Consider the following 23,522-nt stretch of genomic DNA (forward strand, 5'->3'; position numbering starts at 1 on the left):
ATCTTGATTTTCGGGGAAAGAGGGATCAAACAAGAAAGAAAATAGTAGAAACCAAAAAAAAAGAATAACCTAGAGAGTTAAGAATTCAGGCTGCCTGTTACTACCTTATTTGGCAGTAACATGCTCATAGCAATAAAGGTGACAGGGGTAAGCGCCTAATACTCAGTCATCTCCCACTCTAAGCCACGTCAGAGCTGACTGCAACCATTCGTCTGACAGTGTCCTCAAACCACTTTTATCATAACATAAACCCAGCTGATCTCTGATAAAGATGTTGGTGTGTCAGTAATTGACGTAACAGTCAGTTACTTACTGCTCAACAGTACTGTCAAGTGAAAACACTTTATTTAGCATCAGAATAGTTGAAATACATTATGATGTCAAATCAAAATGATGCATGCGAGTAAATGTATGGTGGACACTTGTGCAAGTGGGACATAGCTAGAAATTTAAATGGAGGGAGACAAAGAAGATGGTGATACAAAGCGTGATTGATAAAGTAGTTGGCCACTTGCCTGTAGCTTTTCACATTATGTTGAAAACACTGGGGAAGATGACATAGTTCAGATATGGACCACAATTTTCTTTAATTCTTTGGAAACAAGAATTGTACCGATTGAAGAGTTACAACAATCTCTTCAAGAAAGGAGAAATGTCTTTGCCTCAGGAGTTTTTGGATACTACATTTTTTGTTCCGTCATAATAATTTTGAAAATAGATATTCTCTTGGGCATCCCACTAATTTCCACTGTTTGGAGGGTGATGAAGAGACTGACATGAAGGCTATACATAGGCCGATCAGAATGAATCAGGAGTGGACTGTCCGCCTGTGTCCCGACCAAAGATGTATACTTCCTTTGAAGGCCAAAAGAAGCCTACCTTTCAGGCTGTTTCACTAATGAAATGGTGATAATGGTGTTCAGTCAATGTCCACCACACAAGTGGCACTGGCAATCATGGTTATGGCCATCACAGCCCAGAACTTCTATGGAGATGGTTCATTCAAAGTTATCGATTTAAATCGCATTTTTGGATGGTTCCAAGCACGGGGCAAGTGCCCAGAGGAAGTTAGCACCCTCTGGACATTTGCCATGCAAACCCTTTGCTGAAAGGTTCTGAGAGGAATTCCCCAGCACATCTTTGTAATACCCCCCAAATCCGATGCTGGGGAGCTTGGAAGTTACAACCCAACATCTCCCTCAGTGGCCTGGTGTTAAATTTCATTTAATTACTTTCCTGTGAAATGCCTTGGGATGTTTTATTGCACAAAAGATGCGATATTTATATGCAAGTCATTGTTATTGAAGAGTCATAAGAGATTCCATCTGAATCACTTTGGCAGGCAGCAAGTGCATGGGCCTCCCTGACGATCCTTTCGCTGAAGTGCTCCATTTACCCAATGCAGTGACAATTCTCTGCACATGTATGATATAATGACCAACACATGAGGCATCTTTTCTTTACAGAGATTCAAGTGTCAACCTATGGTGAATCTAACCCATTGCTCGTAGCTTTTTCCCAATATAATTGAGGTTATCCCTTAGCTACTTGTACTGGATCATAAGATGATTAAACAGCTGACTAAATTGGGTGTGCTGCGGTGGCTGTCTATTGTTATTTACTTACAGGCTCATCCACAGCAGGGCACCTGAGGTCAGATGTGGTGCCACCTTGAGATGCAACAGCAGTTCTATGGACATTCAAATTTCTTTTTTAGACTTTTTTTTACACCTTTACCTGTTTCTATTCCATGACCCCAGTTGGCAAGGACAGAATTTGATTCAAATATGGTGCACCCCATTGTTGAATAGCCTCGAGGCTTATATTGAGTAGCAACTACCAAAAATGTAAAATGGAATTCCAACCCAACAACAGTTAGCTCCTATTTGTTGGATGGAAGAGCATGGTGTGTGTGTACGCGTGAGTGTGTGTGTGTTCCTGAAATAGATGCTAGTCACATCTGTATTATTGGTAAATTTGAGAAATTACCACACAGGAAAACAAGGTGTAGAATCTCACACCTAGCCAACCACTATAGCTGTTTGTGAATGGAATCTACCGGTAATGGACGATTAAAAGTTGTCTATGTTGTATTGTACAGATAAGAGCAGACTACGATTTGAAAATCCCCAAATAATTACAAGTGAAGAAGGCCACTCGTCCATCCAAATTTCCCATCCTAAATGTTGCCTAATTGATTCCAGTTTTGCCTCCAGAATTCCATCTGGATATCTATTCCACACATTAATTAATCTGTACGGGGTAGGGTGGCACCATGGCACAGTGGTTAGCACTGCTGCCTCACAGCACCGAGGACCCGGGTTCAATCCTGGCTCCGGATCATTGTCCATGAGGAGTTTGCACATTCTCCCCGTGTCTGTGTGGGTCGCACCCCCACAATTCAAAGATGTGCAGAGGTGGATTGGTCACGCTAAATTGCCCCTTAATTGGAAAAAAAAAATTGGGTACTCTAAATTTATGTTTTTAAATTAATCTGTATGAGGAAGAATATATACCAGTCCTGACATGGCATCCTATCTCTCCACATCTCTTCAGCTCTGAAGAGCCATACAGTCTCGAAACGTTAACTCCGTTTTTTTCTCTCTACAGATGCTTGCCGACCTGTTGAGTATTTCCAGCATTTTTTGTCTTTATTTCAGATTTCCAGCATCCGCAGTTTTTGCTTTTTTGACATTTCACCAGACTGAAACGATGACCTACGTTCTTTTGCCGCACAGTAGCACACTGGTTAGCACTGTTGCTTCACAGCGCCAGGGTCCCAGGCTCAATTCCTGGCTTGGGTCACCATCTGTGCAGAGTCTGCACGTTCTCCCTGTGTCTGCGTGGGTTTCCTCCGGGTGCTCCGGTTTCCTCCCACAAGTCCCGAAAGATGTGCTGTTAATTAATTTGGACATTCTGAATTCTCCCTCTGTGAACCCAAACAGGCGCCGGAATGTGGCGACTAAGGACTTTTCACAGTAACCTCATTGCAGTGTCAATGAAGCTTACTTGCGACAATAAAGATTATTATCTGTCATTTAATTCAATGCAATATTCCGGGTTAACTTTCTATCCAGCCTCAGCAATCCTGAACAACTCCCTGATTCCTCCTCTCTGGATAGAAATATTTGTATTTCTCCAATCTTCTGCTGACTCCAGGAATCAGTCCTGTAAGTTCCCAACAGTGCTTTTAATAAGAAGAATCTTTCTTGTCACAAGTTTTCTGTTACCTGCAAATTTGAGCAAAGAGGTTCTGAATCATACTACGGATGCGGGAATCTGAAACAAAAACAGAAAATACTGGACAGATGCAGGTCTAACAGCATCTGTGGAGAGAGAAAGAAGCTAACGTTTTGAGTCAGGGTGACCCTTCTCTCTCCACAGATGCTGCCAGACCTGCTGAGATTGTCCACTATTTTCTGTTTTCACACCAGAGAAGTTGACTGACCAACTCTACTCTGACATAGCTGGAATAACCTCAAATCCCCTCAGGTTTCAGTTTATGACTAATAGGGAGGATTTAATGTGCTGACTGCTCTTGACTAGGTTCTCAGTGCACAAACAACCCGCAAATACACTTCGAATATACACTTGGGCAGCATGGAAGCACAGTGGTTAGCACAGTTGCTTCACAGCTCCAGGGTCCCAGGTTTGATTGCCGGCTTAGTTCACTGTCTGTGCGGAGTCTGCACGTTCTCCCCGTGTCTGCGTGGGTTTCCGCCGGGTCCTCCAGTTTCCTCCCACAGTCCAAAGATGTGCAGGTTAGGTGGATTGGCCATGATAAATTATCCTTCGTGTCCAAAGAGGTTAGGTGGGGTTACAGGGATGGGGTGGGCTAGAGTGGCTCTTTCCAAGGGCCGGTGCAGACTCGATGGGCCAAATGGCCTCCTTCTGCACTGTAAATTCTATGTTCTATGAATAACCAATTCTATATAACTCTACATGCAATCGGAGTATTTGATGGGCTGTTTTGTCAGTTTTTGTGGATTCGGGCGCCACATTAACCTGTTTACAGTCTCCTGGTCTCTGCCCGTCTTCAGCGATAGTCCCATAATGAGGGTCAGGGCCTCACAAATGTCCCCCTGGAGTTCCGCGGCACTCTGGGATAAAGATCTATCCCTGCAGAACTGTTTATTTTACACCCAGTTAGTCTGGCTTGTTAACCAAATTGTGATATATCCGCGTGGACGGATAGAGGAGACGGTGGGTGCGTGGGTGGGAGGATTTATTTTAAATCAGGCACAGACAGAGATCTGTGTATCAGGAAACTGAACTATTAATATTCGCCACCCAGCAAGAGGGTAATATCTCTTTATGGATTCCTGGGCCTACTCTGTCCGCTCCGAGACCTGAGCAAAGCTGCAAGGAGCTCCCAGAACGACACCTTCAACTCGTGGAAATAAAGATGGCGAAGTGTCAACTTTTTGGTGCTAATCCTGTGGATGGTTTCTCTCCCTGTTTTTCGCTTTCACAAATTTCCATGGGGAAAAAATACTGTTTGAAGGCACTTTCTCCGGTTTGTTCCAGCTAACGCCACAAGATGGCAATGTCCACGTGTGCAAGCCTTCGCATCCTTGCCCAACCCACAAAGAACAAGCGCTTTGTGTGTGTGAGAGAGAGAGAGAGAGAGAGTGGGGGGAAGAGCACGGAGGGAGAGAAAACGGGCGTCTGGACTCAGGAACCGGGATATCTATTATATCCTGTAATTGTTCGCCGGCTAAAGATACACAGAAATATACACGTATTAACGTGCATTGCGTTTCATGAGCACCATCCCTGCCTCCATACGAGGCACATATTTTAATAGGGACAGGCAGACTTCAGGCAATTGCTGCAAATGACAATTGAGAATGCGAGAGGAATTAAGAACTTTGATCGAGAGGAAAGGATTGCTGTGAAACTTCTCAAACCGCGGGGGGGGGGGGGGGGGGGTTAACGATTTAAAAATAAATTAAAAATCTCACTTTATTGCTGCAAAATGCGATTGGCGTCGGAGTTTACCTGTGATACACACATACCCAGCCTGACTGTTCATGTTTGTACTGTTTTGATAATATATTTACCTACAAATATTGTTCATTAAATATATCTTTTCGACTTCAGCCTCGGAAGAATATTTTAAGCCGTTCTACACGTTAATCAACTTTAAGCACTGCATATATAGGTGTGGGGGGGGGGGGGGGAGCGATCTGATTCACTCCTGTCTCCTTGGGAAAGATTTCATTCAGTTCTCTTTCTCTCCCCAAGATCACAATGCAAATTCGTTCAAATCTCTCCCAGCCTGTCACATCCTAACTAATAATTTCGGTGTCGAAGTTCATTTCGGCCCTGTTACTCAATACCTAAAAACATCACCACGCGGATGGCTCACATGAAAACTAATTACACAGAATCAATATTTAATCACCAGCTCCAGCTCTTTGGATTCCATAACAGCCAGAGCAGAGATTCTTTTTCTCTCTTATAACAAAAAAAATGACTGCAATGCATTAATCTCTCACTCTGCTTCCCCGCATTCGGACGGTTGGAGATATTTTCACTCCCATTTTCTAAACTTTTACTGAAAATCGCTTTTGTGTTCTGCAGCCGGGGCGAAACTGACTTGAAATTGACAGATTAATTGCGTGTGTGGTGTGCTGTGCGTGTAAAGGAACAAAAAAGCCCCCCAAACAGGACCGAATATTTAAAAATGGTGACTTATTATATTAACAGTTGAAATTATTCAATGGGAGCCGATTATATTTTCGCCTTGTGCGTGTTGTGCGTTCCCAGATTCCCAGTGAAGCTGCCCTCTCTCTCACTCTCTCACTGTCTCTGAGGAGGATCGGGTTACCAGCCTGGAAGAGGAGTCCTTTTCCTTGTGTCTAATTGCAGGATGAATTTCAGCCCCCGCCACTCCGCGCCCAGATCACATAAAGGTTTAAACATTTTAACTAGAGATTATTGACATAAATATTTCATAAAGTGGAGGGGAGATATTAAATTGCACTATTTATTTTAGCATCACAACAGAATTACCTTCGTTAGTCCCCCGAAGACTAATTGGGTTGTTTAAGGAGGCATGGCTGGAGCTCCAGACCCTTGTATTTTAACCTTCTGGGGATTTATATATATTTTGGCGGGGGGGGGGGGGGGGGGTTGCTTCACGAACAACCATGGGAATGAAATCTGGAAAAGATCGGGTGGGGAAAGGGTCCAGGATGATTTGAACCAAACGGCGGCAGTACAGATAGTAAATAAACTGCCCAGATAGCTATCTCCCTCCTTTATCTCTGTCTCTGGGTGAATATATTCCTTATTAATTCCTCGCTTTAAAAAAAAGTTCTCCAATATTAATGCAACACGACACGATTTAATTCACCGGTTTACAACTCCGGGGGGAACGCAGAAAACAATTCTACGTTTGTGTGTGTGTGTTTGTGTACGGCTGTCAATGAACCTGTTAACGGTGATCCGCTCAGCTCTCCCCTACAAGGAAGCCCTCCTTCGCTTTCTCGGAGCAAGCTTTAACTTCCTTCGCAAACATATTTCCAAATAATATTGTCAACTTGTCTGGGCGAGGGGGGGGGGGGGGCGGAGGCGGTGAGCCCATTGTGAACACAGTTGGCAAATGATTTTCTAAATGTGGTTAATTTCTAAATGCATTGAGAGAGATAAGCCCTTGCTTATCAATTAGACCCGCGGTCAGAGGGGTCCAGATCCTGCACGTACTTTGCAAAGTCCCTCACCTCCCGCTCGCTCTCTCTTTTTTGAGTTTGCCTCTTTGTCTCTCTTTTTAAGGAGGGTGGTGGTGGAGGGAGAGAGAAGATGGGGGGGGGGGGGCTACCTCAGTCCACCTTAACTCTAAGTCCCGCCCACTGGCCAGCAGCATGCGCAGCAGTGATTGGTAGAGGAATAATGGCTGAAATTGATTGCAGATAGCAGTATGCAAACTTGTTGCTGGCTTCCCGCGGATGAGATCAGACTGTGTTCCTCTGGCAAGCACTGGTGATCGAGACAGAAAGAGCGAGAGACGGGCAGACAGCGAGAGAGAGAAGAGAGAGAGAGACAGTGCTAACTCACATGTGCCGGATTAAGATTTCGAAAGGGCAAAAGAGAAAAAAAGAGAGAGGGAACGGGAATTGCAACGTGAAGTGTTCCAGAGGATTGTGTTTTTATTTTGCTCCGGCGATCTGGAGTCGGTGGATGGATCCAAGTTCGGAGCCAGTGTAAGCGGCTAGCGGGTGCAGTGTCCTAGCGCCTCCTACCACCCAGCCCAAGCAACCCCTTCTCCCTCCCTCTTTCCCCCCTCAATCGGTCTCCTTTCTCTGGACTGTCGCTGGACAGGAGGGGGTGGGGGGGAAACAGTAACTAGACCCTCTTTCCTGACTAGAACAGGGCTGGGGAGATTTCGTTTCTCCCACAAAAGGGGGTGGACAGGGGGGGGGGGGGGGTGGAATAGATAATAAACCCCCAAGAATCTTTTTTAAAAAGCCAACCGAACAAAAAGCACAATAATGAAGATCTGCATACGGAATTGGCATTGTAGGGAGTGTGGAATCACAATGTGATTCTGATAGGGTGAGTTTCTCTATTAAAAAATAAGCCTCCTTGTGTTTGAACATTTAAATATAATTATATATATACAGGACTTTAGCCACTGAAGCAACCGGGTTTTTATTTTCTATTGACTTTTATTGTTTATTTTCTCTCTGTGTGATTGGGAAGATCAGCTCCTGGGGCTCCGGCTGTCATGTCTTATTGATCGGGGGGGGGGGCCTTTCGGAAGTTATGTACGGGCTGGATCAATTCAGCAGAAGCGGTGGCCAGGGAGGGGAGAGAAACTTCGGCCAGGCTGTCCTCGGTATGTCGGGACACTACAAGAGCCCAGCTTTCCCCAGCGGCAGCGGAAATGCCCTGGAGGAGCAGGCTCTCAATCCCCTGGCGGAGCCCCCTATGCTGGGCATGGGCATGAGCCCGGCGCTGGGCGGCGAGCAGTACGGCTTCCACCCCCGGGGGCACTCGGAGCTGCACGGGGCCGGAGCCGGGGCCATGCAGCAGCAGCAGCCGGCGCCCCCTCAGCCTCAACCCCAGCCCCAGCCGCCGCCACCCCCCCAGCCGCAAGCCCAGCCCCCGCAGCCCGTCCACGGCTACTTCCCCAACGGCCCCCACCCTCACCCCCAGCAGCACCACCCTCACGCCCATCACCACTTCAGCGGCACCTTCTGCGGAACAGAGCCCGGCCCTTCCTGCTTGCACGGCGGCCGTCTCCTGGGGACCCCCGGCTACAGCAGCAACCCCTTGAGTGGCCAGCAGCAAGCCTTCGGAGAAAGTTATGAGCCGCTGGCTGAGAATCAAGGAGGAGGAGCGGGAGGCGAAGCCTTTTCACAGCAGCAGCAGCAGCCACCCCCCGCGAGATCAGGTACCCTCACGGACTACCACCAACACCATACCCCGTCGTCGAACCACACGCCTTGCCTCCCCCTGGACCAATCTCCCAATCGAGCTGCCTCTTTTCATGGCCTTCCATCCTCTTCCTCATCCGAGGCACATGGACTAGAGCAGAGACGCCTGCAGAACCAGCCAGCAGTGGACTCAATGGAATACAACTACCAAAATGATGCCCCTTCAGGGCCTTTTGACATACCAGTGTTTTCTCCCTCGGAGTCCAGTGCCCAGCTCCCTCACTATGGCACCGGCAGGCATGTGCCCAGCAGTAACTTTCCTGCCAACCCGGCCATGCCCAGGACGCCGGGCATGGTGAGCTTGGGCAAAGTCCACCCCCAGCAACAGCATGGTGTGTTTTATGAAAGGTTTGGGAATGCTCGGAAAATGTCTGTGGGCATGGAGCCTGGCGTTGCTGCCAGGAATCCATTAATGCAGCAACAGGCAGGTTTGCTTGCTCGGCAGAACTCTTGTCCCCCAGCGATACCTAGGCAACAGCAAGCAGAGGCCGGGGCTCCTAACTCCAGTCTCCAGGACAATGGGACAATGATGCAGAGTCAGCATGCTCCTTTTGAATACCCGATTCAAAGACTAGAGAACAGGAATATGCACCCTTACAGCGAGCCAATGTTCAACATTCAACAGCAGCCCAATCAGAGACTACAGCATTTTGATGCTCCCTATCTCAATGTAGCAAAGCGGCCGAGGTTTGACTTTCCAAATAGCCACAATGTGGACAATTGTGCTACTTGGAGTAGCAGCAATATGCATAATGCAAGTTTGGAAAACCATTTATCACCCTCTGCCTACCCTGGCCTTCCCAATGAGTTTTCGCCACCTGGTCCAGAGGGCTTCCCCCCAGGCCCCCCTCTGCAACATCCAGGGACAGATCAGCAGTCCCTTCAGCAGCGCCAAAACATGCTGATGATGTTTAAGCAAATGGTATCAAGGAATCAGCGGCACAGAATGAGGCAATCTGACCTCCAGCACCTGGGGCACCATGGAGATGTCAACCAAAACAACATAGTGCACAGTAACCAAGTAGGAACTATGTCACAGCCAAACTTTGAGAGGGAAAGTGGTGGGAGAATGCCCACTTTTGATCCTCAGAATCCACAGATTGGCCAAGAAAATGCCTGGTTTCCTGGCCACCACCCACCAGATGATATGCTTCAGAGAAGAATGGGTGGATCTGCCGTGCCTCCTGATGGGAGCCCCCATGAATCAGTCCAGATGAACTTACAGCAGAATGGGTCAGGAATGCTGTTCAGGCCAGGTGGAAATGGGCTAGGTATGCAGGAGCCAATGAGGATGCCAGGTGACGGACATGTACAGGGCTTGCACTCTCCTGGGATGCACTCTCAGTTTGGCAACAATATGGGCAATGTCACGCAGATGCAGTCTCCTAGTGGGGGTATGGGTCTCCCCAATGCTACAACTGATAGAAGACCCGGACCTGATTTTCCAGGTCCCCAAATGGGTGGGCAACCGGGCTTTCCATTTGGGGGACCAAATCGACCGGCCAACCCACACAACAATCCCCCTGGAGTACCTCCATCGCCGGGTAACTACCCACCCCAGTCTGAATTTCAACCCAACCAGCGTCCCTCAATGAGCAAGATAGGGTCCCTTTCACTGGGCTCTTTCAGCAAGCCTGGTTCAAAGGATAATACAATTTATGGACAGAGCTGTCTGGCAGCCCTCTCTACTGCCTGCCAGAATATGATCGCCAGCTTAGGGGCTCCTAACCTCAATGTCACATTTAACAAAAAGAACCAGAATGAAGGGAAACGCAAACTGAGTCAAACTGAGCAGGACAGCAGCAATGGTGGACCAAACAGTGGATCTGGAGGCAGTGGTGGTGCCTCCACTGGCAATGGACCAGAATACTTCCAGAGCAACACTCCTCAAAATAATCCAATGGGGGTCGCTGGCAATGGGAGCGGTAAGCTGGCCACACCTGCAGCCCAGAACACCACTCAGGGGCCAAACCAGCCATCACAACCAGAATGCAACCTGTCCCCAAACTATGCATTGGAGGCCATCCCAAGTGAAGGCAAAGGACAGACGGGGAGAGGGAGAGGGAGGAGAAAAAGGGACAGTGGCCATGTCAGCCCAGGGAATTTTTTTGACAAATATTCAGCTGAGAACGTGAATCCTGGGGTCAGCCCAGGGCAACAGGGTCAGTCCACGCACGCTGGAGATCGAGGCGGGACTCCGCACGATAAATCCCTCACCTCTGCCTCATGGGCAAAAGGGAATGACCTTCTACTCCCTGACCAACCTGACCTCATGTCCTCCCTCGACAGTGGGATTCAAAGTGTGACAAAATCCGACGGCAGCTCGCCTCAAGTCGACTTCTCAGATGATGTCAGCAACAACTATGGGAATGAGGACGAGGTGTCTTCGAGCTCCGACAACAACATATCCAAGTCCAGCCGGTTAGTGACCAGCTCCCCAAAACTGCAGCGAGCTGACCACGGGCTGATGAGCAGCCAGAAACCGATGGGTCACGGCATGCTCAATGCACACCCGAACAGCAACACTACCTCCAACACCGGGCCTGTCACCGACAGCTTTGGGCTCAGCAGCACCGGCAGTGGGCACCCGGGCACACCGGGCATGGAGCAGGTTCGCACTCCAACCAGCACATCGGCGCAGGACGAGATTCACCCACTGGAGATCCTGCAAGCACAGATTCAGCTACAGCGGCAACAGTTCAGTATATCTGAAGACCAGCCGCTCGCCATGAAGAATAAAAAAGCCGAATGCCCTGGGCAGAATGGGGACACAGAGCTGGCCGCTTGCGCCACGGACAATAGTAAAGCTGCCATCAGCACGATAGACATTGAGTCATTGATGGCAGAGCATAACTCTACCTGGTATATGCCCAACGACAAGGCCATGATGGATTCACAGGATGAAGACAAGCAAATGGCACCATGGGAAAAGGCAAAGTCTGCAAATACCAACAAAGAAGGTAACTCTCTTGTTTCTATTACTTGGAGCTAACATGCTGCACAATAGCTTGCCTAGTCAGATTGGTTTTTTTTTGATGAGAGCTTTTGGGGGGATCTGACCATTTTTAGTTCACACTTCAAAGCAGAAATGGAGCACCTAAAAGAAGCAATTGCGACTCGTTTTCCCACTGGTAAGGTGGTGTTCAGGACTTCTGCCTGAGTTCTGGAAGGTAATAGTGCCCCTGATCAGAAAGTGGCAGTGGAGAGGAGCAGGGGCAAGGTTTCATCATGTCAGTGAGGTGTGATCACTCTTTCAGGTTGGAAGACAATACTTGTAATAACGTGAAGCCAATGTTTTTGTTTTATATCTATAAGTGGGGAAGGTCCTAGCGCTGCTGCTGGATCGATGTCAGTAAAGGCTCTTACTGAGCAACAGCCAAAAGACCATTACAGAGTTTGTCACAAACTGAACCCATTCCATTCACTTCCGAGCAAACAATATTACACCTTTCACTGAATCCTTTAGAAGCAACTGTTTACAATCAAAAAGAGAGTTCTCCATTTGAAATTAAATTGAATGAGAATGTGTAAGACGCGAGGGAGCTACTCCAGGGTTTATTACCCGGGTGCGTTCACCCATCCCTTAATCCTCCAGCATTAGGTTGTGAGCTTTCCACTGACAACATTGATTTAATTAACCCTTTCACAACTGCCCCAGTGACTTTTGCATCAATCCCCAAGGCCAGAAGGGGGACACAGGGTTGATTCAGATTGGTCCTGAGTTGCCTGATCGATGCTCCTGCACACATCTCCAGCTCTACTGCAGTAAGGGTTCGTTCGCTGTGCTGTTGATTCGGATATGGTGCAGGGGGAGCAGGGGGCTGCCAGGGCTCGAAGAGTTACTGCTAATGAGCTGAGTGCATACGTTTAAACTGGGCGAAAATGATGTTTATCCTCAAGTGAGGCGTGCACTTTAAAACTGTCCATTTAAGTTGGAGGTACTTACAGTTTTAAAACAAATCCAGTCTTTCGCAAGAGTCGTTCCCGTTGGGATTTGTAAATGGTGACACTTTGCTCCACCTTTTAAATATTTTATGTTTGAATTTAGTCATTTTTGAGAGAAAAATATATCTTGTGCTGGAAAGCAAAATAAAAATTGTGTTTTGGGTTGTTGAAAGCTCCTCAGCTTCCAGCTTGTTAGCCAAACTAGACAACAGGTTCTTGCGGATCAGTGTCCTATTTGCTTGAATTAGTTACCAGCTCACATCTCTTGTGCTTTGCTTGCCTGTCTCTTCATACATGGACATAGCAACCTGACTCGGCTTCTGGTTCAGCCCTGGGAGAGGTTGGGGTGGGGAGAGGGGGGGGGGGGGGGGGGGGGGCGCAAGGGTTGCTGGAGAAGTTTGGAACACATAATTTGATAGCCTCACTCCGAATGACATTCCTGCTTCTGTGTGGAAGTGTAAAGGTAACCCTGCCGATAGTTCCTTTGTTCTACTTAATACTCAGCCCAGGAGGGTTGGAGTGTGGAGCTGGCATGTTTAACATGCAAGGCTTGTATTGGGCAGAAGCACATCAGCATTCTCAGAGCTACGCGCCGGCAAGGACATAAATTGGTTTGTTGAGAACCTTCTTTCCATTTTTAAATGTAGTTGCACAGGGGTCCTTTCTGGCTCTTCATGTTCACAACAATTGAGGGCAGCTAGATCAAAAGCTAGTTAGCAGAATTCCTGTACAACTGCCTCCTTAGTTTGGCGGAGGAATGCATTTGAAATAAACCTTCATCATGTGCACTTACTGACCTGGAACGTTCACTATTGACAAACTACTTTATTTCTGTATTTCGCTGGTTTAACACACTCTTAGGCACACTTAGCCCCTTACACCTACATCGATGCACACTCAGGCATATGTATTCACACATATTCAGATTTAATCACACAGACTAACAGTTATACATACATATTAATGCACATATACTCACAGACATATTATCACAGATACACCTACATTATCAGACATGGCTATTACTTCAGACACCTAACCATCCATCTTCAAACACCTGCAATGTCAGTGCACTCATATAAATTCGTATTCATACTCAGATACACACAAGCATTTACATTCACACGCACCCACCCACTCACACAAGCATTCACACTCTCACAGACACAAACATTCATACTCTCACACAAGCATTCACACTCACACTCGGATACACATTCGCAAGCATTATACTCATATCAACACTAGCATCCACACTCAAATACTCACACACAACATTCACAGTCGGATGCATACAAGCAGTCACATTCAAATACACGGACAGTATTCACACTCAGATACACACAGACAAGCATTCACACTCAGATACACACAACATTCACACAGATACACCACACATGCGCATTCACACTCGACACACACATAGTCACACAAATACAGACACAGTATTCACACTCTGATACACACAGATAAACATTCACACTCAACTACACACAACATTCACACTCCGAAACACACACAACATTCATACTCAGACACTGAGACACACACACACAACATTCACACTCAGATGAATACACAGACATTCACAGACAAAGTATTCACACTCGGATACTCACACACTAGCATTCTCACTCAAATACACACAACATTCACTCAGACACACACAACATTCACACTCAGGCACACACAATATTCACACTCAGATACATACACACACATAGTATTCACACTCAGATACACACACACTCGCATTCACACTCAGACACACGCACAACATTCACACTCAGGCACACAATATTCACACTCAGATACATACACAGACATAGTATTCACACTCAGATACACACACATTCGCATTCACACTCAGACACACGCACAACATTCACACTCAGGCACACACACAATATTCACACTCAGATGCACACACAGACATTCACAGACATAGTATTCACACTCGGATACACACACACTAACATTCACACTCAAATGCACATACACAATATCCACACACACAAACATTCACACTCAGACACACCCACGCACCAGCGAATTCACGCTCAGACAAATCTACTGGCCCATAAGACCCACAGTCAAATGCTCCGTATTCCTTCAAACCCCCTCTTTTATCCCATTCCAGATGTTTGGCGCTGCCCAAGCGCGGACAGGTTAAACCGCCAAAACATTATTTAAATATTCTGCTTTCCAGATTGTACTCTCTAAACAATAAAACAAAACTCCGGTGGTTTACTAGAATCCGCGAGAAGATTTTAAACACACGGGATGAGCGCGGGTTTACACTCGGGGAATGGTTGGGGTTTATTTTCTGGATTGAGGATTTTAATATAAGGAACGTATTATGCCTTGGAAAGTTAGCCCGCTAAACGTTGAAATGAAAGTTGATTTTCGAGCTGGAACTCGACGCCGTTTGTGATACCACCCGTCAGCTCGGCCTCAGTAATGGTTTTTTTTACCGTGTGCTTTGTGAATGAGGAGGTTTGAATTTGTGTGTGTGGGAGAGAGCAGTGGATGTTTTCCATTGACATTGCCAGAAAGCAGGCAGAGGACAATATAATCAATAGTGCAATATGCCATGTGACTTTTTAATTAGCATCCAAACCGATTCGACTTTCTATTAAGGGCTGTGCTCATCGGGAGTCAAAATGACACTCGCGGCACACAGCACACCGGTACAGAACAAACCAGCCTCTTGTCAAGATTCGCCCAGAGAGCGACCCGGGCTGGCATTAGCAGCAAGTTGAGGTTTTCTAACCGGGGTTTCATTTTTTTGCCCGGGTGGTTACCGCCCTCCCCAACACACACACACCCGTTTTGCGGCAGGATTGTCCATGTGCATTCTCTTCTCACAGCCTATTTCAAACCTCTGGGCGCACAGGCGCTGCGAAGTGTGGGGACCTTTCACTGCTCACTAATCAGATGTACAGCGGAGTTTATTACTTGTGCCGGGCCGCTCGAACAGACAGCATTCAGTGTACTTGGCGATAGAATTGGAAATAATTGGGACGGGGGGGGGGGGGGGGGGCGGCGGGGGTTGGAGCGATGGGAATGTTTCTGTCTGGATTCTTGCTTTGTGTAGCTTAGGAGTTGTGTTGTGTCTGGGATTCTGTACTTGGTACAATAGGAGTGAATGGACGGGCAGTCCGACCCGCTGTGATCCTTGTCCTCAGATGGGCTCCGTGTTTATCTGCACTATAACTATATGACTGGCATTGTCATTTCTCCTGCAGTTGAGTGGGACTGCAAACTCTCTTAATGTCTGCAAAGGGTGACAGCCAGAGTTGGTCAGGCGGCGTGTACCATTCAGAGTGTGATAGATGGCGTTGAATACTATGATGTGTTATATTCAGCGTTAACCGTAGTTGTCAGTTTCACCTGATTCAATCTATTTTACATTTTAAAGCATATCCTCGTGTGGTCTGGTTGTACTAATTGATGAAATTAAAATTAGGAGTCGGCGGCTGTGGAGTGCAGCTCTCCGATATCCCGGTGTGACATTCAGTGCACATTGCCATGTGTGTTCTAGGTTAGTGGCACCGAGCGCTGGTGAGGTGCGATTGAAGTTACTGGAGAATTCAGTGTGATCTCCCAGGTGTAATATTCCGCAGCGGTTGGTTTTGTTCCCAGGAGCTGAAACATTCCCGAAGTCGTCCGAGGGTTAACCCTTGCAATACCTCCAGAGTTTAACCTTCAAACTGCCTCGGTGCGAGTCAGTGTCTGGGGAAGGGCCTCCTGACTGATCTATAGCAGGAAACGACTGGGTGGGTGGGGGGGGGGGGGGGGGGGGGGGGGGCTGTCAGAGGAGCAAAGAGTGGATTTACAGCGAAAGTTATCGTATTGGAACGATTTTTGTTTACAATAGGCTGGTGGTGGCTGTCTGTTTATTTGGTTTTGCCCCATTGGTTTAGCAAATCCCAGGAAAGAATGCGGGTTGAGGGATTCACAGAGCTTTTCAAATTGATCGTGAATTCAGAATCTCCTCCCCTAAACCCAGACTGAGTGCAGCCTTCTTAATCATTAAAAACAAGCGACACAACCCCCCCCCCCCCCCCCACCCCCTATTGGAACTGCAGTTGTCCCCAGGGATTGCTTCAGGGGGTTATTTTTGAATAATGGGCCATCAGGAGATTGCTGATGAAAACACGAGTGGCAACTTATTGCATCTTCCACATTCAGAAGTTTGAGTAGTCAGTGTAAAGCGATGTGGGCAGATTAGATCTGGGTTCAGACAATGAGCATGTCGATTTCAAAATTTTGCTCTCTTTATTTGGGCGATTGAAATGGAGTTTCCTCGGAGTATTTCGTTTCCTGACCGAAGTGTGCAGAGACTGAATGGCAAGATATCGATTACCTTCATCTATCCAGTCTTTCAGAACCCGGAGGAGTCTTCATGGGACCTGCAATTAGATCGATACATTTCTTGTGTTCAACCTGATCCCAGGTTATTGAGAGGAAGACCGATATATATATAAATCCCAGGTTATTGAGAGGAAGACCGATATATATATACATTAAGGGGCGGTTCTGGGTATAAATCGGCGGTACGAATAGGGGAGAGGGGACGCTCTGCCCGGACGGAGCGATTGTTTTTGATGTAACTGGACTCGGTTCCTTGTCCACTGGTGGTTTCAGTAGGTTTTTTTTTGGGGGGGGGGGGGGGGGGCGGGGGGTCGAGGTCGTCTCTCCCCCGACGTGATTTGGATTTGATGTGGAAAAGGGAGCACAAAGCTCGGCTTGGGGAGGTGGATCCCACCAGGGCGCCCGACTTCTCTCTTTTACCCACGCCATTGTAGATTGCCGATTTAGGGGTGGCAGTTCCTTATTCCGGTCTGAACGCAAAACGGTAATGTGTATCCGAAACGAACTCAGCTCGGTCTCTGCAAGGAGATCGTTTGCAATTTGTAACTTTGGTCTGAATACCATTCTCCCCGTGTCTGCCTGAGTGTCGCCCACACAATACAAAGATGTGCAGGTTAGGAGGATTGGCCACGCTAATTTGCCCCTTAAGTGTCAAAAAATAATTGGGTACTCTAATTTGTTTTTTAAACTTTGATCTGAATACCACTTCTCACATTTATCGGTGTTGTTTGTTTGTGTGTGTGTGAGTGCACACATGTATGTTTGTGACCTCATACATGTATGATTGTGTGAGTGCATACATGTATGTGTGTGAGTGCATACATGCATGTCTGTGTGAGTACATGCATATATGTGTGCATGTGTATCAATACATGCCTGCATGCGTGTGAGTGCATACATGTATGTGTGTATATGAGTGCATACATGTATGTGTGTGTATATGGATGCATACATGTGTGTGAGTGTAGGTGTATGTATGAGTGCATGCATGTGTGTGAGTCCATACATGTGTGTGAGTGCATACGTGTATGTATGTGTGATTGACAGGGCGATACATGTCCCCAACACAGGCATCAACACACGTACACAGACACTTAAACACACAATCCCATTCTTAAACATTGACAAACTGTCACACGCCACACTTTCCTTTATTTCACGTACTGACCCACCCACGCAACTCTCTTTAATGCAGGTCTATAGCTCACTGGAGTCGGGAATGATTTCATCCCCGCCGAAGCGCACTGTTTGTGTGTGGCGGCTGAAATGAAGAGACATTTCATTTCTCCGAGCTTGAAAATCTTCCCAATTGTATTCAGTGTCCGGTTAATATTTACTCACCTCTCCTGCTTCATCACCCCCCTCCCCCTCCAATTAGTTTGGTATTTTAACTCGTTTCAACTGTTAATTCAATGCAAACTGCAATGCGATTGAAAAAAAGCATCTCAGCAACTCAAATAGCTGAGGTTGGAGAAGAGTACAGGCAACAGCAGAATAGCGGCAGTGTTTGAATGGAGGGGCTACATTGGTTAAAAAAGTCACCCCCCCCCCCCCCCCCCAGCGACATAGGAATGAAATCTTTAAACCTCGCACCACACAATCGTAATCAATAAATAGAGATGGGAATAAGTGCGTGTTCAGCTTTATATTAAAGACCTTTTCATCTATTGAACGGATGCTGTACAGGAGATCCCAAGTAATGGTCTGTGGGGATATTTGATTTTCTCTTCAATAAGGGACTATTCATCTGCAGAAATTGTTTGCAGCCACTCTGGGCTTGATACAGATTTTGCTGATCATTTCTGTCAGTGTGTTTGGCTCCCTATTAGATTTTCTAATTAATTTGGTCCATACCAACAGTCATTTTTAAAACAAAAGAAATGTAAAGCTCGTGTAATTAAACTCTGTCAATTTTGATCTATTGATGTTGCAGACTGCTCATAAAGGCTTCAAATAATTCCATCACTTGTTTACTGCTGACAGAGTGGGGTCATGAATGGCATTTATTGAAGTAAATAAATACATACATTTATAGTGGAATCTGCCTTCTGTAGCTTGTATGAGGTGTATTGGTGAATTGACCCTTTCAGCTCTTGAATGAACTCCTCTATAAGTCTGTCCCTCTCTTATAATGTGGATTTTTAATGACAAAGCACAGGCCTCAGTAAAGTTTGAAAACTTACCATTTCAATTCACATAATCTTTTGCGGAAATCCATGCACTGTCGCTAAGATTCTACAATCAGAAAATAGATTTTAGTTTAATCCCAACATTACTAAAATCAATACTGCCATTAAAATTAGATGGTGCAGGGATTAGCATCCACATGCCTTGTAGGCTTACAAAGAGTTCCTTATTCTGTTGCCTTAGTCAAGGCATCAACCCCTTTAAAATACATGAAAATAGTCACACCTTCAACAAAGTACTGCAGCAAACAGTTCAACAAGGGTTCAGAACGCATTCATACCCGACACATGGCAATGTCTGTGCCATGCGATTAGAACAAAATTTGTTCTGTAAAATAATTCTGTTGCTTTTAATTGAATTCCATAATCCAGTCAGAAATCTATTTTTCCCTCCAGCCCAAAGCGACTTGCTTTCCTGTTCATCAACTGCACATCACAATCAGACATGGTCGGTGCTAAGTTAGTAATGGAACAGAGTAATTATTAGGAACAGAGGAATAGTCAACAGGCCCAATAGATCAACTGAACTACACATATTCCATTTTTTAAAACCATATTCCTTCATCTTTTCTCAGGAAATATATGCAGGTGATTATCTTATCTGCTTCAGGGTTTACAAAAAGTTTTATTTGCAAATTTTCTTGTTATTTCTCATTTTCACACTTGTTTCTTTCTCAGCAACACTCAAGTTCAAGCAATTCCATTTTTTAATTTATTGAATACTTTTCCTGGATCAAATCATTTCCCCTTATAACCAGAAACTATAGAAGCTCAGAATCTTATAGGACAGAAGGAATGCCATCTTCCCAGGTTCGATTCCGGGCTTGGGTCACTGTCTGTGCCGAGTCTGCACAGTCTCCCTGTTTCTGCGTGGGTTTCCTCCTGGGGCTCCGGTTTCCTCCCACAAAGTCCCGGAAGACGTGCTTGTTAGATGAATTGGACATTCTGAATTCTCCCTCGGTGTACCTGAACAGGCGCCGGAATGTGGCGACTAGGGGATTTTCACAGTAACTTCATTGCAGTGTTAATGTAAGCCTACTTGTGACAATAATAAAGATTATTATTAAAGTTAATTGACTAAACTCACTCTGCCTGCTCTCTCTCCCCCCCCCCCCCCAAACCTTTTATAAGTATTTATCCGATTCCCATTGAATCAGCTTCCACTGACCTGTCAAGGAGTGTATTCCAGATCAGAGCAATTTGCTGCAGAAATAAATTCCCCACCTCTCCACTTGCTTCTTTTGTGAGAACTCAAATTGAAGCACCTACGCTGGGCTTTTTAAAGAAATGTCTGTGCCTCGCAACTCCCCCCCCCCCCCCCCCCCCCCCCCCCCCCCCCCACCCACCCACCCACCCCCAACCACCAACCACCAACCTTGGAGTGTTTCTCCTTTTTGCTTTGTCCAAGCGAGAGTGAGTGCTGCCAGTGTGAGGAACATCTCGGGGTTAAAGGGCAACCCATGCCATGTTGGCTAACAGTGCGATGTCTTCATGCACTGATATCCTGTGCCCCCAGACCATCTTATTCTGATAGTCACAATCCTACTTCCACACCACCAGGAAAACAAGGGTCGAGTTGCTTGGTGGAGGGTGGATAGACTTACACCGATGATACAGCTGCGCATCGCCTGCAACTCATGCGAAATAGCATCATTGGTCAAGCTCTTTATATGCCACTTCTCTCATATATAGATTTTTTTCCCCAAAAACTTAAAATAGGGTGTGCCGAACAAAATAAATTCTCAACCATTCTCAACAGCACTGCTATATTGGTGACTCGGAGCTGATAACAACACCTCTGTGGGGACTGCATTTCTGAGGCTGGATATCTTGTTTCAGACTTAGCTGAGGAAGGCTGCAGTGAAGGTGTTAATTACTCCTGCCATAATTAGCTCACTTATTACAAACCCAATTAAATTAGTGCTTTATTTGGGACTATCTTGAAGCCAATGCATACTTGGCTTTTTTGAAATGAAACTCCTTTTCAAAAATATAATAATTTAGAGTTTCCACCTGTTGTTTTCTCTGCACAGAGGTCAGACATCTTGGAACAGTGGATGGGCGGGGCGGGGGGGGGGGGCAGTTGGTGTGGATGGTTATGCTGTTGTGAGCAATTATTTGGAGAGTTTAATGTGATGAGATTTAGTATGGCATTGGATGTGTTTACGAAAGCTCGGTGCATTCACTCTGGGGAGTGCAGACCAAAAGATCCCAGTTTTGAGGCCCTCAGTGTTGAGGTGGCTGAAGTTAGTTGGGTTGGTGAGTGGCTAAAACCTGCCTCAGCATCGCTAGGTCTCTTGACTGCAGTTCAGAAAATCCATTCATATGTGATCCATTCATAGGAGAAGATTGACTGCAAACCTTTCCTGCCTGTCTCCTATCTCTGTAGTCAAATAGCTTGGGGAAAGTCACTGCTTCAGTCCACATAGGAAGAACAGACATTGGGCGAAGTGCTTGAAGGGTGCTGAAATTATGGAGCTATATTCTGGCAAAAGTCAGTCACTGAAGAAGAGGTGGAATTTTTTTTTTTTTTTTTGCGGGGGGGGGGGGTGGAATTTTTTATTTTTTTTTGCGGGGGGGGGGGGGTTGAAGCAAAATTAGTCATGTATTATTCATTATTAGGGGCTGGTTTAGCACTGGGCTAAAAAGCTGGCTTTTAGAGCAGACCAAGGCAGGCCAGCAGCACGGTACAATTCCCGTACCAGCCTCCCCGAACAGGTGCCGGAATGTGGCGACTAGGGGCTTTTCAGAGTAACTTCATTGAAGCCTACTTGTGACAATAAGCGATTTTCATTTCATTTCATCAGATTGAGGGGCGGAATCATTTAGCTACAAGCACCGTCAGCCCCGCTGCAGACTCTATGACAATCCTCTGTTTATCTGGACATAATTTTCAACTTCCCTCTCAGGGCATTACTCTGGCAGAGTGGATCACTTGCCTGTAGTAAACTTGACTGATTTTTCCCCCCCTTGATTTCAATGGAACAACACTGGACAGTTTTTGTAAAAGGGTGGCTGCTTGCTAAGGGCAGATTACAACCCAGGTTGGAACACTAGCTCTGTCAGTCCAGCTTTGGACCTGGACGTCTAGATTTTCTGGTCAACATTATTTTATCATCTGCTGGACCAATTTCTTTAAATTAGATTCCTACTGAGGTTAAAGTCACAATTCTTGAAAAAAATCTATGCTTATCAGTACTTTAATAAACACAATCAGGTGTGTTGAAGACATTGACAATCAATGAATACAATCATTCAGTTTACAGACACTGTCAATCTTGGCACGGACACTGTGGCCAGTCTATGGATACAGTCAGCCCTCGAACAGACACTGTCATTTGTATCATGAACACTTGTCAGTCATGTTAGCAATACAGTCGGCCTTATTATGGGCCCCATCAGTCATATTATGAATACAGTAAGTTCTCTGACAAATACTCTTAGTCCTGTCATGGCCATTTTGTCAGTCGTATCATGAATACAGTCAGTCTTATTACAGGCGTAATCAGTTATATTACAAACATAGCGGTCCTCTTATAAGCATTTTCAGTCCTATCACGTACTAGTTCTTCTAAATGTGACTACGTATCTAGGACGTGATGGTACTTTATTTAACATCTATATAATGTGGTTTTGTTTACACAGGCCCTGTTGTTACATCATGGCTGGGGGGGGGGCGGGGGCGGCGGTTTAGTTGGCTGGATAGCTGGTTCGTGATGCATAGTCAGGCCAACAGCGCAGGTTCAATTCCTGTACCGGCTGAAGTAAATCATCAAGGCCCCGACTTCTCAACCTTGCCCCTCAACTGAGGTGTGATGATCCTCAGGTTAAACTCCCACCAGTCAGGTTCTTTCTCCTGATCATTGTCCAATGACATCGAGAAAGAAGAATATTTGTGGAAGTTGCTGGATGATTGATTTGTAATGCCATAGTCAAATTACCTCACAACATTCATGGAGCTCAAACAGAAAACATGACCATTTGTACAATGTGTTGGAGAGTGCTGATATCTGACGAAATAAGGACTGGCATAATCCGGTGGGGAGGGAGACCAGTGAGAGGTAGTATGTCCAGGAGGATAAGGCTCTCAGTGAGAGCCAGTTTTTCAGGAGAGGAGGGACCCAAGTGACAGTTAGCACCTTCTGGAGAGGACAGACCTCAGTGAGAGTCAATGTTTTGAGGAGCAGGGGGATCTGAGTGAGAGTCACTGTTTTGATGAGCAGAGGGATCTCAGTGAGAGTCTGTTTTCAGGAGCAGGGGCATCTCAGTGAGAGTCAGTGTTTTCAGGAGCAGGGGATCTCAGTGAGAGTCAGTGTTTTCAGGAGCAGGGGGATCTCAGTGAGAGTCAGTGTTTTCAGGAGCAGAGGGATCTCAGTGAGAGTCAGTGTTTTTTGGAGCAGTGCTATCTCAGTGAGGGTCAGTGTTTTGATCAGCAGGGGGATCTCAGTGAGGGTCAGTGTTTTGATCAGCAGGGGGATCTCAGTGAGACTCAGCGTTTTCAGGAGCAGTGCGATCTCAGTGAGAGTCAGTGTTTTCAGGAGCAGAGGGATCTCAGTGAGAGTCAGTGTTT

The 23,522-nt window shown here is 46.3% G+C and overlaps 1 protein-coding gene across 3 annotated transcripts in view; it reads left to right on the top strand.

The window, feature by feature from the left end:
• Window positions 1–7,440: 7,440 nt before the first annotated feature.
• Window positions 7,441–23,522, top strand: part of mn1b (meningioma 1b) — a 299,249-nt gene continuing 283,167 nt past the window's right edge. For all 3 annotated transcript variants that reach the window (XR_011938098.1, XM_072489771.1, XM_072489780.1), the window contains exon 1: window positions 7,441–11,404. Coding sequence is in view for 2 of the 3 variants with exons in the window: in XM_072489771.1 (XP_072345872.1) it covers window positions 7,771–11,404 (3,634 nt within the window). In the remaining variant the exon portion in view is untranslated. The remainder of the gene's footprint in view (window positions 11,405–23,522) is intronic.

The sequence above is a fragment of the Scyliorhinus torazame genome, chromosome 1 (assembly GCF_047496885.1).
Source record: "Scyliorhinus torazame isolate Kashiwa2021f chromosome 1, sScyTor2.1, whole genome shotgun sequence".
Lineage (NCBI taxonomy): Eukaryota > Metazoa > Chordata > Chondrichthyes > Carcharhiniformes > Scyliorhinidae > Scyliorhinus > Scyliorhinus torazame.